At 25.9% G+C, this 16419-nt stretch overlaps 5 protein-coding genes across 5 annotated transcripts; 2 read left to right on the forward strand and 3 right to left on the reverse strand.

Moving 5' to 3' along the window:
• Positions 1-616: 616 nt before the first annotated feature.
• DICPUDRAFT_79752 (uncharacterized protein) lies at positions 617-5188 on the forward strand (the record flags this gene model as incomplete). Its single annotated transcript, XM_003288928.1, has 2 exons — positions 617-3267; positions 3403-5188. The coding sequence occupies 2 exons, from the start codon at positions 617-619 to the stop codon at positions 5186-5188; spliced, it is 4437 nt and encodes a 1478-aa protein (XP_003288976.1).
• Positions 5189-5494: 306 nt separating this feature from the next.
• On the reverse strand, positions 5495-6294 carry DICPUDRAFT_79753 (uncharacterized protein; the record flags this gene model as incomplete). The annotated part of the gene is made up of 2 exons (XM_003288938.1): positions 5495-6037; positions 6286-6294. 2 exons carry the CDS (start codon positions 6292-6294, stop codon positions 5495-5497), a joined length of 552 nt encoding a protein of 183 aa, XP_003288986.1.
• A 993-nt stretch (positions 6295-7287) lies between these two features.
• Positions 7288-11311, forward strand: DICPUDRAFT_55773 (uncharacterized protein; the record flags this gene model as incomplete). The annotated part of the gene is made up of 3 exons (XM_003288929.1): positions 7288-8118; positions 8195-9649; positions 9731-11311. 3 exons carry the CDS (start codon positions 7288-7290, stop codon positions 11309-11311), a joined length of 3867 nt encoding a protein of 1288 aa, XP_003288977.1.
• A 108-nt stretch (positions 11312-11419) lies between these two features.
• On the reverse strand, positions 11420-11743 carry DICPUDRAFT_153292 (uncharacterized protein; the record flags this gene model as incomplete). Its single annotated transcript, XM_003288939.1, has 1 exon — positions 11420-11743. The coding sequence occupies one exon, from the start codon at positions 11741-11743 to the stop codon at positions 11420-11422; it is 324 nt and encodes a 107-aa protein (XP_003288987.1).
• A 549-nt stretch (positions 11744-12292) lies between these two features.
• On the reverse strand, positions 12293-16351 carry DICPUDRAFT_153293 (uncharacterized protein; the record flags this gene model as incomplete). Its single annotated transcript, XM_003288940.1, has 2 exons — positions 12293-15283; positions 15371-16351. 2 exons carry the CDS (start codon positions 16349-16351, stop codon positions 12293-12295), a joined length of 3972 nt encoding a protein of 1323 aa, XP_003288988.1.
• Positions 16352-16419: the final 68 nt, after the last annotated feature.

Raw genomic sequence — 16419 nt, forward strand, 5'->3', positions numbered from 1 at the left:
TAAGATAATTTTAAAAAAAAAAATAAAAAAAAATTTATTTTTTTTTAAATTAATAAAAAAAAAAAAAAAATTTTAAAAAAAATAAAATTTTAATTTTTTCATTATTTAATAATACAATATATTAATATTTTATAACCTTTCTCTATATTTTTTATTTTTATTTTGTTTTGTTTTGGTTTGCTTGTTTTGTTTGGTTTTGCTTTTTATATATTTCTCACTTTATCTTTTTTTTTTATTTTTTTTCTTTTTACTCACACACAAATATCTCAATAGAGAACGACAGAATTATAAAATAGTAAGCAACCAAAAAAATCTTTTTTTTTTTTAAATCAAATAAAAATAAATAAATAAATAAATAAATAGATTGATAATAAATAAATAATAAATAAATAAATAAATAAATTTAATAATATACACTTCACATATATATATTTTACATAATAAAATTTTATTCTCGACAAGTGGTTTATGTATGGGTGTATATATAGTGTGGGGTGTATGATATCATTATTTAACCTATATTATATAAATATAAATCACATCATCTAATCTCATTCCAAAAGAGTTTCTTACAATTAAAAAAAAAAAAAAAAGAAAATATTGTGGAGGTTAGATCATGAACACCACAAACTTTAATGTAATTGGTGATACATCGCCTCAAGATCAATTATTTCAAAATTTACAGTCTCTATTACGACAACAGCAACAACAGCAACAACAACCATTATCGACATTAGACTCATCATTAGGTTTTCAACAACAGCAACACTCTCCAATAAATAACCAATCATCCCCGATAAGTAATCAGCTTCCACCATCACAACCCCAACCTCACCAAACATTACAACAAACACCACAACCACAACCACAAACATTACAAACATTACAACAAACACCGTTACAGGCCTATTATCTCTCGATTATTCAACAACTTATACCTTTTCTTAATCAAGAACAATACAATCAAGTAACAGGTAATATTAAGCATTTTTTAACTTTAACACAACAACAACAGCAACAAACAGTTTTAGAACTATCGGGAGTCCTCCAATCTAAAAAACAACAACTATTACAATCATCTATAAACCAAACACCACTACAACCTCAACAAATACAAAATATTCAAACACCTCTCCCTCAAAATGTACCATCCATTCAATCACCACAGAATTTATCATCGCCTCAGTATTACCAACAACCAATACAACCAATTCAATCACCGATTCAGATACAACAACAACAACTCCAAAATCAAATATATAACCAAACCCAATCCACACCAATAATAGTAACCCAAATGTATAATAATAGTAATAATATTAATATGAATAATGAAATTGATACAAATAGTGATATTTTAGACTTTGGCAATATAGATAGTTCAGATAATAAAATATCAAATGGTTTAGAAAATACCGAAAACCATAGTATATTATCATCATCCTCTTCATTTGCAGAGATTAACAATAACCAAAGTCCTTTTATTACCACTCCCTTAACTAATAGTAATAGTAGTATAAATAATGATTTTAATAGTATCTCTGCAAACAATAATATAAATAGTAATAATAGTAATATAACTAATAATATAAATAATTTAAATAACCCAAATAATAATAATAATAATAATAATAATAATAATAATAATAATAATAATAATAATAATAATAATAATAATAATAATAATAATAATAATAATAATAATAATAATAATAATAATAATTTTATTATCAATTATAATAATGAAAATACAAATAGACTATTAAGTTTTATTACAGATATATCACAATATATTGAACTACCATTAGCAAATATTTTACCAACATATTATTTCAAATATTTTATAGATATGATTGTCGATAAATGGTATGAAAGTTTAAATGCAACAAATCCTACAACGACCAAAGAGCAACTATTCGAAGTCAGTAAAAAGATTTTATTCGATTACCCAAACTTTTTTAGTAATATAATAACCAGCAGATTTATAAACGAACTCAACGATCTAAATTCAAAATTAACTGAACTTTATAAGGAAAGTGATAAATTAGCAACCAATCAATCATCAAAAGAGAGATTTATACAAATACAAACCAACTATTTAATTAGATTTGATCAACTTCAAGAATTTAGATATCCAAATTTAACAACCTCTATTATTAAAACCTTAACACCAGTACCAAATTTGTATCCAATTACCAATATTAATAATAATAGTAATAAAAATAATAATATCAATAATACCGAATCAATTAAAATTATTGAAAAAAAAGATTCGAAGGTTGAAAAAAATGAAAATAGTCTTGCAAAGAAAGTAAACCCAGATACCAAAAAAAATAATAAAAAAGTTAGCACTACCAATATCGGTAAAAATCAAAATAAAACTAGCAAAAAGGTTGTAGGGTTAATAGAAAAAGACAGTGACAGTAGTGATAGCGATAGTAGCGATAGTGATAGCAGTGATAGCAGTGATAGCAGTGACAGTAGTGACAGTAGCGATATAAGTAGTAGCAGTGACAGCGACAGCGAGGACGAAAAAAAGAAAAAGAAATCAAAAGAAATAATAAAAGATCCAAAGAAATCAAAAAAACTAACATCACCAATAAAATCAACATCTAAAACAACCTCTGCAAAACCTACCCCACCAACATCAAAAAATTCAAAAACTAGCGCAGCAACACCATTATCACCAACCAATACAACAACAAGCAGTGCAATTAAAAAATCAATACCCCAAAATAACAATAATAATAAAACATCATCAATAAATACAAATAATTTAAATAATTTAAATAATAATTTAAAGAAAAATAATGTAACGTTAAATTCATCCCAAATTAACCCAAAAAATTTAAATTTGTTGGAAAATAAAAAAAAAGAAAAAAATATTTTTACAAATTTAAATTTATCACCAACAGAAAAAGAGTTACCAACACTCCAAGACTATTTATTTAAAAACAAAATTAAAGTGGGCTCATCGACATCCACATCAGCAAATACACCATCCTCATCACTATCAACTGCATCATCAGCCACCAACCTATTAACAAACAACAATAGTAATAATAATTTAACAGCAACAACAAATAATATGAGTGAAACCTCTGTTAAAAAAAAGATTATCTCATGGAAAGACGAAAAGAATGGACTAAGTGTAGTAGATAGAGTTCCCTTATTTATTCAAGAGTTTTCACAAGCTGCAGCCTGGCCCAAAATTAGAGAGTTTTTAATGGTTATCGAAACAAAAATGAGCAATGCATGTAAAAAAAGGTAATTTTTCCCACATAATAATTTTATTGTGTAAAAAAATTTAACAAATTTCAAAAAAATTAAAAAAAAATTAAAAAAAAATATCTTCAATATACATTACTAATACATTTAATATTGCAATCATTACGGGTCTAGAAGACGTGGGTTATCAAATATTCATACAGTATTAAAATATGCACAAGAAACAATTACAATACCCAAAGATATTATTATAGCATTAAAAGGACTTATAGGTTTACCAGTTACTGTCGAACATTTGCATATTGAAAAGTTAATAGGTAAAACAGTTAGATCATTTAAAAAGAATCAAAACCCAAATGTTAGGGATGCAGCTGAGGAATTAGAGAAAAAATGGATAGTTTTAATTAACTCCACCGAAACACCATCAAGCACTACAGATAAAAAGAGACAAAGAGATACTCCAGCTGTGGATTCGAGCAAAAAAATAAAAACAATAGAGGTAGATTCAAAGAAACCAACTACAGCACCTGCAACTTCTACACAACCAAAGAAATCAGTTATTAAAGATTATGACGACTTGTTTATGAACAAACTATCTTCCTCTTCAACATTAACCTCATCTTCCTCGTCATCTTCATCATCTACAGCATCTTCTTCATCCTCATCGACCACTTTACCTTCATCCTCCTCTTCATCTTCCTCATCACCAACAACAAACCAAACATCACCCTCCACAAGTACAACCACAACCACAACAATAACAAGTAGTACTAAAAAGCCACCACCAATAAAAAAAGAACAAACCTCGACCACATCAATTACAGTATCATCAACTTCACCACAAGAACAACCAACCATAATCAGTGCAAAAGGCTCAAAACTAATTACAGCAGCAATGGTTGATAAAAAAGTTCAAGAATTGAAAAGTCAAAGTAAAACTGTCATTAAACCAAGCGGTTCTAGTGACCCATCAGCATCAGTATTAGACTCTTTAGATATATGGGAACAGCCACCAAAAGAAGATGATACACCAGTACCAGATCCAAATCGTAAAAAATCTTCAAAAGGTAGAGTTAATATTAAATGGGAAAATGATGATAAATTAGTTAGTGTTAAAGAATTTTGTAAAGAAGATATTGCATCTGGAGATGCTCAACAGCAGCAATTTGATCCAGATGAAACCTTCTCATCAAATAAACAAACAGCTACAATGATTGAATGGTACCAACCAATACCAATCGACCCAGCAGTTTTACAGGATATCAAACAATTTGGTTATGACAGTTTAGAAAAAGATATACAGGCCCAAAGAGAAAACTCAACATTAATGGAAGTTTATTTTGGTAATAATATCCCCGACACACCAAAAGAACCTGAAGAGGAACAAATTGAATATAAAGACGACGATGTTCCAGTTATACCGGGTGGTGACGATCCGATCAAGAGTAATTTAGATAATAATTTTAATACAAGTGGCGTCGGTTATTTTGATAATAATAATTTTAGTAATAACTTTAATTTCAATACCAATAATGATACTATAAACAATATGTGTATGGATAATAATTTTAATAATAATAATTTTGTAAATAATAATTCTTTTAATAATAATAACTTTAACAATAATGGGTTCAATAATAATTTTAATAACTTTAACAACAGCCCTGTAGTGGATAACAATAATTTTGTTTTCAACAATAACAACAGTAGTAACTTTAACAATAATATGGGTTTTAATAATAATTTTGGTAGCAATAATTTAAATTTTAATAATAACACTAGCAATGGCAATTTCAATTCATTTAATAACAATAATAACAATTTTAATATGACCCAATTTAATCCAAATTTTAATAACAATAATAATAATAATAATAATAATAATATGTTTAATAACAATGGTAACAATTTTAATTTTAATAACTTTAATAACAATGGAAATAATTTTAACTACAATTAAATTTATAGATATAATATAAATTAATTTAAAAATATTTAATAAAATTTTACTAAATAATTTTGATCATATGCATAAGAAGGATATGATTATAAATATACAAAAGAACAGATATTTATCTAAAAAAAAAAAAAAAAAAATTATAATTTTATTACTTTTTTTTTAAAAAAAAAAAAAGAGGAAAAAACCAATTTTTCTTATTTTATTTAACTCATTTCCAGGGTGGGTTTATATGTTTGGAAAAAAAAACAAGGGTTATTTGGCTTTTTTTTTTTTTTTTTTTTTTTTTTTTTTTTTGTTGTTTTTTTATTATAATCTTGATAAAATGGGTATTTTAACTTTATCAGTTTCGATTGAGCTTTTTGGTACTTCAATAACTAATAAACCATCATCCATTGAAGCTTTAATTTTAGATGGATCTGTGCCATTTGGTAATTTAAATGATCTAATAAACTTTCTAATTGTTGTTGTTGTGGTATTGTTGTTGTTACTATTGTTATTATTGGATGGAATAGTTGGTGTTGATGATGTTGATGAAGAATCATTGGCGCTATTGGTATTATTGTTTGTATTGGTAGATTGTTGTGTTGATGATAATGATGATATAGAATCAAATGATAATCTTGATTTCTTTTCACCACTGATTACTAATGAGTTATCTTTAGTTACTTCGACTGAAACATGGTCTTTATTTATTCCTGGTAATTCGAATGTGATTGTAATAGAGTTTGTGTTATCTTTAATATTAACATTTGGTCTAAAAATATTAATTCTATGCATGTGAGTTGATCCTTCAAAGATATTCATCTTTTTTTGGAGACGCTTCATGTCTTTTGGTGGGTTAAATTCCATCTGTTTTAATTTGATTTTAAAAAAAAATGTAAATAAATTTTATAGTTAATAAAAATAGTAATTAATATGATTGTGTTTATAAAAAACAATATACAATTTATTAAAAACAAAATGAAAATTGAAAAATGAATATAATATTAATTATTTATAATTATAAATTATTAAAAATAAAAAATAAAAATAAATAAAAAAAAGGAGGTTTAAATTATTTTATTATTATTAATATAAATATAATCTAATATACATACACTACTCATGTTTAAAACTATCTATTATATTACTAAGTAAAATATAAATAAAGAACTATTTTTTAATGTATTAACAAAACGAAAGAAATATTATAAATCTTTTAAAATAACAAAAGTCTGTTAACAATAAATTATTTTTTAATATTACAAAATAAAATTGATATTATTTAAATTCAAATTTATTTAAATATAAGTGTTGGTGTGTGTTTATTATTAATTTTGAATTTAACAGAAAAAAAAAAAACAATAAAAAAAAAAGAGTGTGAGTGTGTTGGTGATATAAATATTTAAATAATGTGTGATAAAAAAATAAAATAAAAAATGTGAGTGTTAAATTAAAATGTTAAATTTAGATAAAAAATAAAAAAAAAAATTAAATAAATAAAATGTATAAAAAAAAAAAAAAAAAAATTATAAAATATAAAATATAAAATAATAATATTAAAATTAAAATTTTATTTTGTCCCTTTGCTCCAAAGTTACCAATAATATTTTTATTTTTTATTTTTTTTTAATTTTTATTTTTTTTTTAAATTTCGTTTTTGCAATCAAAAACTGGTAGATAGATTTATAAAAAAAACCTCCTTGGAGTTTTTTAAAATGATAATTTGGGCAACAAATATCAAAATATTTCGAGATTGCAAAAAAAAGAAATAATAAAAAAACAGTTCCAAAAATAAAAAATACAACAAATAAAATTTTTTTATTTTTTAAATTTAAAATTACAAATATATTATATTTGCTAATTGATAATTTATTATTATTGAATCCATTATAAGTTTTATATATTTATATATATATATAAATAATTAATTATATCTATGAATGAGAAAAGTTATTTGAAATTTTATTTTGAAAAAAAATTTTTTTAAAAAAATGAAAAAATGATTTTTTTTATTTTTTTTTTAAAATTATTTTTTTAATTATATTTTTTTTTTTTTTTTTTTAATAAAAATAATAATAATAGAATAAAAATAATAATTTTAATGATTTAAATGAAAAATGAAATTTTTATCATTTGATTTGTTTAATCATCAAAATTGTTTACCATCAGATGAAGTTAACGAACCAATTGATGTTATACCAGCATTAAACGATTTTTTAATTTCAACAAAGAGTGGTGAAATTATTCATTACAGTATAAATGCAACAAACGAATGCACTGTATTGAATAGATTTAATACACAGAATCAAGTGATTAAATCAATAAATTATATAGCATCAAATGATTCAATTTTAACATTGGAAAAAGATGGGGAAATTGGTGTTGTTAGAATATATCAGAATTGGAGATTATCAAATCAAAATTATTCATCACCACAATTATTAGAGGATGGTAGTCCATTGTCTTCAAGTCCAAGTATGGTAGATAGTTTTCACGATGGTAATAGCAGCACTCATAGCAATAGCACCTCAAATTTAGCATCATTGGTTTTAAATGTTACCAAAATTCCAGTACCATCGAGTGTAGTATCGATTTCGTCATGTCCGATTACAAGTCGTGTTATTGTTTCAACAGATTCATCTGTTAGCATTTGGACTGCAGTTTATCAAAATTATCCATTACTAAATTATTTCGAAAAGATTTTAGATATTCATATTAAAGGTGTTACACAAGTTGGTATCTATGAAAATTATTTAGCCTATGCAACTTTAAATGAAGCAAAAGTTTTATCATTATCATTATCATATAGAGACCCATTTTCAGATTTGTCAAAACAACAGCAACAGCAGCAACAACAAAAGCAACAACAGCAACAGCAAAACAATCAATTGTTTCATAATTTTGATAATACCAATAAAAATAATATACAAAAGCAATTAACTGTGAATGTAAGAATCAGTTTTATAAATTTAAAAAAAAAAAAAAAAAAAAAAAATATTAATATTTCTTTGTTTAAAAAAACAGAATGGACCATCAGAAATTATTGAGGATGAACATTATTTTGAAGTCACATTCGATCAAGATGGTAATCCAACAGGTAAAAATCAATTATCAACATTAGAAATAAAAGGTTCATCCAATAGAAATAGTAATGGCATTAGCGAAGAGGTGGAAGTATTTGGACCAATTAGTGACATTGAACATGGTATAAATGTAAATTCAGAATCAGGTTTTACTTTATTAGCATCAACCCTTTTATTAAGCAAAAGATTTCATAAAGATGATGAAATTCACACAATTTTTTTATTACCAGACGCATCATCAAATAATTCAATACTTTTAGAACCAGATAATAGTACACCAGCCCCAACACCTACTAGCAATAAATCACCCATAGCAACTCATAGAAATAAATCAATTGGACAAATGAATATTCAATCAAGCTCCTCTATTTCATCATCAAAATTAAATAAAAGTAGATCCAATAGTAACCTTGGTAATTCTTATTTATCAAATAACAGCACAGCAAATATAATCATTAGTAGTAATGGTAACAATAATATAATTAGTAGTAGCACAATTAATAACCCACATGCAAATGTTAAAAATCTTTATATGAGGTGTGTAGTATCAACTTCATCATCGGGTTATGTATATAATATCAGTAAACCATCAAAACTTTCAGCCTATAACTATGCAAATGAAACAGTATCATGCTTTGCAAGTCAATCATTTTTATATACTATCACCACTGAAGGCTTACAAACATGGACATTAAGATCTTGTGAAGGTGCTAATGATGGTGACGTTCCACCACCATGCGGTCTTGGTCTTCAATATTTCCCATATTTAACTAAAGGTGCAGTTGCAGGTGACCATTTATTAATTCTTTCAAAACATAACACTAGTCATATTGCAACCAACAACAAAATTTCAAATCTTATGAAATCACCATCAAAACCACTCTCACCAAATCCAAAAAGTAAACAACCAGAACCAAAATTAATAGTGAATGAAGATACAACACTTTGGGGTTTATATTTAATTCGTCACACACCTCTTCAAACACTCTATAATGATATCTTACAATACGCCATTAAATACAAGGAAAGTAATGATGAAGTTTACCACAAGCTTTTATTAGAGGGTCATTTTCTTTTACAATCAAAGCTTGCAAATCAACATACCTCTTCAATTAAAATGAACGATATGGCATCATTAATGAATTTCGGTATTGAGAGAAAGAATTATCAATTACTTTTAAAAAGATCATCATCTTATTTGGGCGAGTTCTTTTATAAAAGATCTGCAACCTACGAATCTGACGACCCAGAAATTCAACACGATTATATGAGAGCTGCTTTATGGTATAGTTCAAGTGATACAGAAATCGAAACTGTTTTTGAAATGCTAGTTAAAGACCAGAAATCACATCTATCATTAATTTACTATTTAGAAAATGTTTTATATGACCCAAATGTATGTATTTTTATTTAAAAAGTGTACAGTACTATATATTATAATTTATTTACCAACTATAATTTATTATTATCATTTTAGTCTTATGAAGTATTATTGAATAAAGAAGAACTATCAGATAAAATTTTAAATCATTATTTTGTAAATAGTCCACATAGATTACCCCTTTTAATTTTAGAGTCATCCATATCGTCATATTCACAAGAATTAGCAATTCAATTATTGAGGGAAATTGCAGAGAAGGGTGATTTTGATTCTGAAGGTAAAAACAGGGTATATTTTGCACTAGGTTTATTATACTTGGATCAAAATAAATTCCAAAATACTATAGATTCATTCAACGAAATTCCAACCGAAGCTCTAATTAATCTTTGTTTAAAGAATCCAAAGCTTTTAGCTCCACCAGGTGAAAGTGAACCAACAGAACATCTTTGTAAAATATTAAGAAAATCAACACCATGGGGTTTATTAGAAATTACCATACAATTAGTTATTCAAAAAGAAATTACACCCGAATTTGGTTTAAAAATACTGTTAAAATCTTCAGATACTTTTGAAACTGGTATTTTAGATTATCCAATTTCTTATCACAAAGATAACTACGATTTAGATTCACTTTTAATTAAAATTTATTTAGAATGGTTTTTATTTAACAACTTCAAATCACAACAGCAGCAACAACAATCAAATAAAAATAAATTAAATAATAATAGCAATAATAGCAATAGTTGTTTACAACAATCAGCCTCAACAACAAATCAACAACAGGTTTTTTCAAATTCCAATTCTTTTTCACATCAAGACCTTGTTCCATCATTTATTAAATATTTACTTCATCTCTATGTAAAAGATATTCAAAGATTTGTAGGTGAGGATGAACAATTATTCCACTCTTTAAATCTAGATGTAAAATCAATTTTAAATAAAGGTCACCATCTCCAGCAAAAAGCATCACCACAACAACAAAGAAATATTAAATCGAGCCAGCAACAACTACCACAACCAACACAACCACAAAATATTTATTGTAACCAGTGGATATCATTCCATTTTAATTCATTTTTAAATATCCCACAATGGTTATCAAAACTACCACCATTTTCAACAGGAAACAACTATAACCCATCCGCTCAAAATGAAGTCGGCTATTTATTAAAATCATTTTACTATAGAAAGCTTCAATCAATTCTATCAATTAATATCATCAAAGATTTTGAATTTATGGATAATATCGAAAACATTTTCAATGAAGATCAATCAAATATAATGCTATTATCATTAAAGCTTGCTTGTTTACCATTATTGGGCCAAATTAAAGAAGCAATCGAATTAGTTTTAAATAATAGTATATCAGTAATTTTGGATTATTCTCTTCATTTCTGTAAAGAGCTTTCTGATTGGTCGATTGTTTTAGACTCAGTTTTAAAGAAATATCAATTGGTAGATAAAAGTCTAACAAAAGAAAAAGAAACCATTGTTTACGAGTATGAACAACTCCTCAGTCATTTAAGTGAAGTTTTAGATCCAGACTCATTCCTTCATCTTTTGCCACCAAATGGTAAAATTGATTATTTCCTTAGTTTTATCGAAAAGTCTTTTTCAAATTGCCAAGCCAAGTTATTAAAACAAAATTTATCAAGTAGTTTGTTAGAAATGGAATAATAATAATTTAAATATATATAAATAAAATGTAAAATAAAAAATTATAATTTATTTATTTAAAAATAATTATAGTTTTATAAAAACAATAGTGTATAAAAATAAAAAGTTTTATTTAATATTTAAATTTGCTTTAATTAGATTTATTATTGATGGTTCTGAAGATCCAATATATTCACCTATTATTATTCCTTTTTTATATGATCTGGTGGTTGGGACGGAAGTAACTGTTTTAACATCTTTTACATCATGAAAAAGGTGAACATTAACAACAAGAAGGTTAATATCGGAGCCCGGGTTTTCAAATGCCCATTTCTTTAGAAAATCTTCTATTTTATGAGATAAAACTGAGGAATTACAAAAAAAAACTACAACTGAATGATGTTTCTTTAATTGACTATATTGAACAAAACTTGTAACTCTATAAAACCCCATTTTCTAGTTTATTTTTAAATTTGAATAAAGGAATAATAATTTCTTTTATTTTTATAACCAAAATTTTTTTTATAAAATAATAAAAATATATAAAATTACAAAAATGATTTTTTAATTATTTTATAAAAAACTATTTTTTGTTTAACAATCACCAAATATATTTTTTTTTGTTTAGAGACGATCTATTAGATTTATATTTATTTAATTCTTTATTATTTACGAAATATTATAAAATTTTAATTAAACAGAGATTTGGGTAGATTAATATTCTTATTATAATTTTTTTCTAAAAGATCATAATGTTTTTTTACATTGATTTACACCAATTATCCTTCACCTGAAAGGGGGGATTTACCGTTTCAGTAGTATTGTTAGTTATCAAGATTACATATTATATTGAAATTATTATTTTTATCTTAAAGATCCCCTTGTAATAAAAAATCTAATTTATATTTGTTTTATTATAAAAAAAAAAACCAATTTTTTGTTGTGCAACCTTAAATTTAATTTCTTAATTTTTATTTTTATTTTATTTTTATGTGGTTTAAATTATTCTTCCTTATTGATATTTTGAGATGATGAAAGTAATAAAACATTTTCACCAGCTTTTTCTTTAATATATAATAAAAATTTAAAATAAATTATATATGCGGCCATTAAAAATATCTTGAGCAAAACCAAAATGACATCTAATACTTCGTAGATATATTTGGGCGAGAAAACAGTCCAGATAAATAGATGATAACGTTGAATTAGGATGACAATACTAAACATAAATACATTGGTCCATCTAATACCGCAATCTAATAGACCACCCACAACGCTATACCATTGAAACTCATCGATAATATCATTTGCTGAGCCTGGTGTTGATAAAAGTGAAGGTTCTTGATGATTATTACTGCTAATGGATTTGATAGCTAAATGAGTTGTATATACAATTGTAACAAAGAAGAAAAATAGCTGAGATGTGTAGCCGATCAATAGTGTTTGAATTCCAACCAAATATTGATTGTAGTCGATTAGGGCTGTATAGCTACCAGAGATATCAATACTAGCCAATGAGTTTGAGTTGCCAAATGCGAAATAGCCAAATTTACCAAGCCAATTTAGACACAGTATACCAACGCAGACTCCAACCATACCACTTTTAGATCTTTTTCCGGTATCCTCTAAAAGGTGTTCAATATAAAAATGGGCAATTGTACCCATTAAAGTTATTAAAAACATATTATGAACTTTATGTAAGAGTAAAAAGAGCATCGAGAAATTAATTACAACAAGAGTTGGTAGAAATTTGAGAGTTGTAATAAACCAACCTGAGGCGAGATTTTGCTGTTGCTGTTGGAGTCTATCTTTTTTTGTGAAGAATGGGAAACCAAAGGTAATGGCACTTAAAGTAAAGAAACCCAAATAAACAATTCTGGCGATATAGGCAGGGTTGATAAGATCTTTAGAAATATATTCCCACTTGTAGCAAAATAAGAATGCAGACATTACGACTATTGTAAACTTGTAAGTGTTGGATAAAATGGGTGAAATACCACTACGCTGGTCTCTGAGGTCATCTAAAAGGCCAAAAGAATAGTAGCATGGGGCAATAATACTAATGACTGATAATATCCACATTGTAACGGTACCAAAGGTGGTTTGAGAGTTTAAAAATCTGCCAAAATCAATATATGTGTACTCGTTTAACGAATTATCATCCATCCATTTAATACCTGTTTGGTTCCAGATTCTAAAAATTCTGAGGCACACTAAAACAGTTAGTAATATAGCCAATTGACGAAGACTTGAAGAGTTTTGTTTACTTGTATTGGTACGTTGGGATATCCAGCTTGTTAAATACACAAAGAAACTAAGAGTATGTGGTATAAGTTGCAAAATTATCACAGTAGTTGTAAAGAAATACCAAGTAAGATGCTCTTCCTCTACCAAAGAACTACCAAATAAACTAATTAAATGTAAGATGGTACCGGCTATAATAAGATATTTTTCTTTTCTTTGTTGGATTGATGATGGTAGGCTCCATAGCTTGTTAACACTTTTTGATGTGAATGCATTAAATCCGACTAATAAACATAAAACTGTAAAAATAAAACTAAAAATGCTATAACGGAACTCATTTTTACAAAATATATTATCAATTTCTTTTTGTTGTGTTGAATTTTGTTGGGCTTGGTTCTGTTCATAATTATTATTATCTTGTTGTCGATAATCATTGTTGTGTGTATTATTATTGATATTATTTATATTATTACAAACTGTAAAAAAATGAACTATGAATATTATTATTATTAATAAAACAAACCCAATTACAAATTTAATACCTTTGAGTGAAAAACCACTACTATTACTATCACCTAACGAAATTGAAGAAACTGCAATTAATAATGTTACCAAAGCTGATGACCCAATTAATAAGACACCTATGACTAAGAGATTTACATCAAATGTGGTTAAAAGTGATTTAAATTGATCTTGAACTTTTGAAAGGAATTCTAGATATAGATCGGCGGCGTTTTGGTTAAAATTTGTATGAGATGGTGAAATGGTAAAGCTGCTATGATATTGTTGAGCATCTGAAAATAATTTAATTAGATTTGCTACATTTTGATTTGTTGGTGCACCATCTTTCCAAAATATTGAATTATGCTTAATAATTTCAATTTGTTGTTGACAGTTAATTTCCAAAGCTCTTAAGTACTGTTCATTTGGTAAGTATTGTTCAAATAACTCTGGAATTAAACTACCCAAACTATTCTTTGGGATAGGTAGATTTAATAATAATGATAAGGTTGGGACTAAATCTACTTGGTCTACTTTTTTTGGTGGCTCGCCTTTGGGAAACTTTGGTATTAAATCTTGATCATAGTAATGCACATCACTTCTACCTTGATTAACTGATTCGTGACTGATAAACTCTTCATCATTATCATTTATATTGCTATTATTACTATTCTTATTTTTGGTATTATCATTAGTATTATTATTGGCATTATTATTAGTGTTATTTGTTTTACTTTCATCTTTATTGTTTGTGTTATTTTCTTGAATTTTATTTATTGTTTTTTCTAAATTTGAATGATGGTTATTGTTATGATCTACAATTAAATCATTTTGGTTATAGTATAGTGAGCTCATAAATACTAAAACTGATGAGGTTTCACCTTCTGAAGATCCACCATGGTTGCCAATTTCGTTCATACCATGATCACTACAAAAAACAAATAAAGTTGGTAAAGGTGGTTTTGATTCGCTATTATTATTTTTGTTATTACTATTATCATCGCTGCTATTTAATTTTTTACTCTTATAACTTTCCATTTCTAATCTATCTCTTTCTAAAATTTTGGTATGTATAGTTTTAATAATTCCATCCATTTCCTCTTGTTTAGGTTTCATTAAATCGCTATGTGGACCTTCTAAATGACCAATATGATCCAATCCTAAATAGTGTAAAAACATTGTATCCCAATCATTATTATCTAGTTCGTTTAGGTGTCTAGTAACATTATTATCAACTTCGACTGTATCCTACAGTATTTAATATTTTTTAATTTTATATTAGTATCTACAAATATAATAATATTAAATTTATTATTATATAATATATTAACTTACGGCAACATAAAAACTTGTTGTACCATCAAATCTTTTAAAATGGTCAGGGAATAATTTTAACCATGTGTCATCACCAAAGAATAGCATTGATCTATTTGAATTTTTTAATTGATGTAGTAGATTATCATCAGTCAAAGTTTTACTATTGAAATTGTTTATAAAATCTACAAAACTAGGAATGCCGCCACTAACCAGTGCTTTAACTCTTGGTAATGTTACAGTAGGAGCATCAGCTCTAGCAATATAAGCATGAGCTCTACCACTATCAATTAATGAACGTGTGAAATTCATTCCCAATTGATCTTCACCAAATAAGAAGCTACTTCTAAATGCATCTACTACCATGAATACCATTTTACCAAACTGTGGTTCAACTTGAATATTACCGTCGGTACATGAATTTTCATAGTTATCAAATGAATTATAACCTTGCAATGAAGTTTTTCTTGGGAAAAAACCTTGAGAAAACATAAATATACCTAAAACTTGCGTTATTGTTAAAATTAATGATACCCAAAACATTAAATTACGATTTGATATTCTTGTTTTCTTTTTATTAATATTTGTATTGGTAAATGAATTATCACTACTGTTACCAAACTGTGATTTATTATTATTTATAAAATTATTTAATAAATTATCTTTAATATTAGTTGTCGCTGTATTATTATTATTATTATTATTCTCGTCTATATCTTTTTCATTACTTTCGTTTAATGACATTGAGTTTGAAGAAGATTCAAAATAAAGGTGCTGTATATCATTTCTACTATTATTCGGGCTTTGATGATTATCTAATATATCGTCCTGTTCTATATTTATACTACTACTGTCATTATTACTATTACTATTATTATATGCTGATGGGTCACTTAGTTTTCGATTTCTTGGTATCATCGATGATGATGATAATGGATTACTGTTTTTAGCTCTATCTTCATCGTCATCTTGTGAATTAAATAAATTATTAAAACTTGTCATTTTCTGTTATTTATATTATTTAAATTATATTATTATATTATTATATTATTTATATTAATTGTTTTATT

Source organism: Dictyostelium purpureum (assembly GCF_000190715.1).
Source record: "Dictyostelium purpureum unplaced genomic scaffold DICPUscaffold_155, whole genome shotgun sequence".
Taxonomy (NCBI): domain Eukaryota; phylum Evosea; class Eumycetozoa; order Dictyosteliales; family Dictyosteliaceae; genus Dictyostelium; species Dictyostelium purpureum.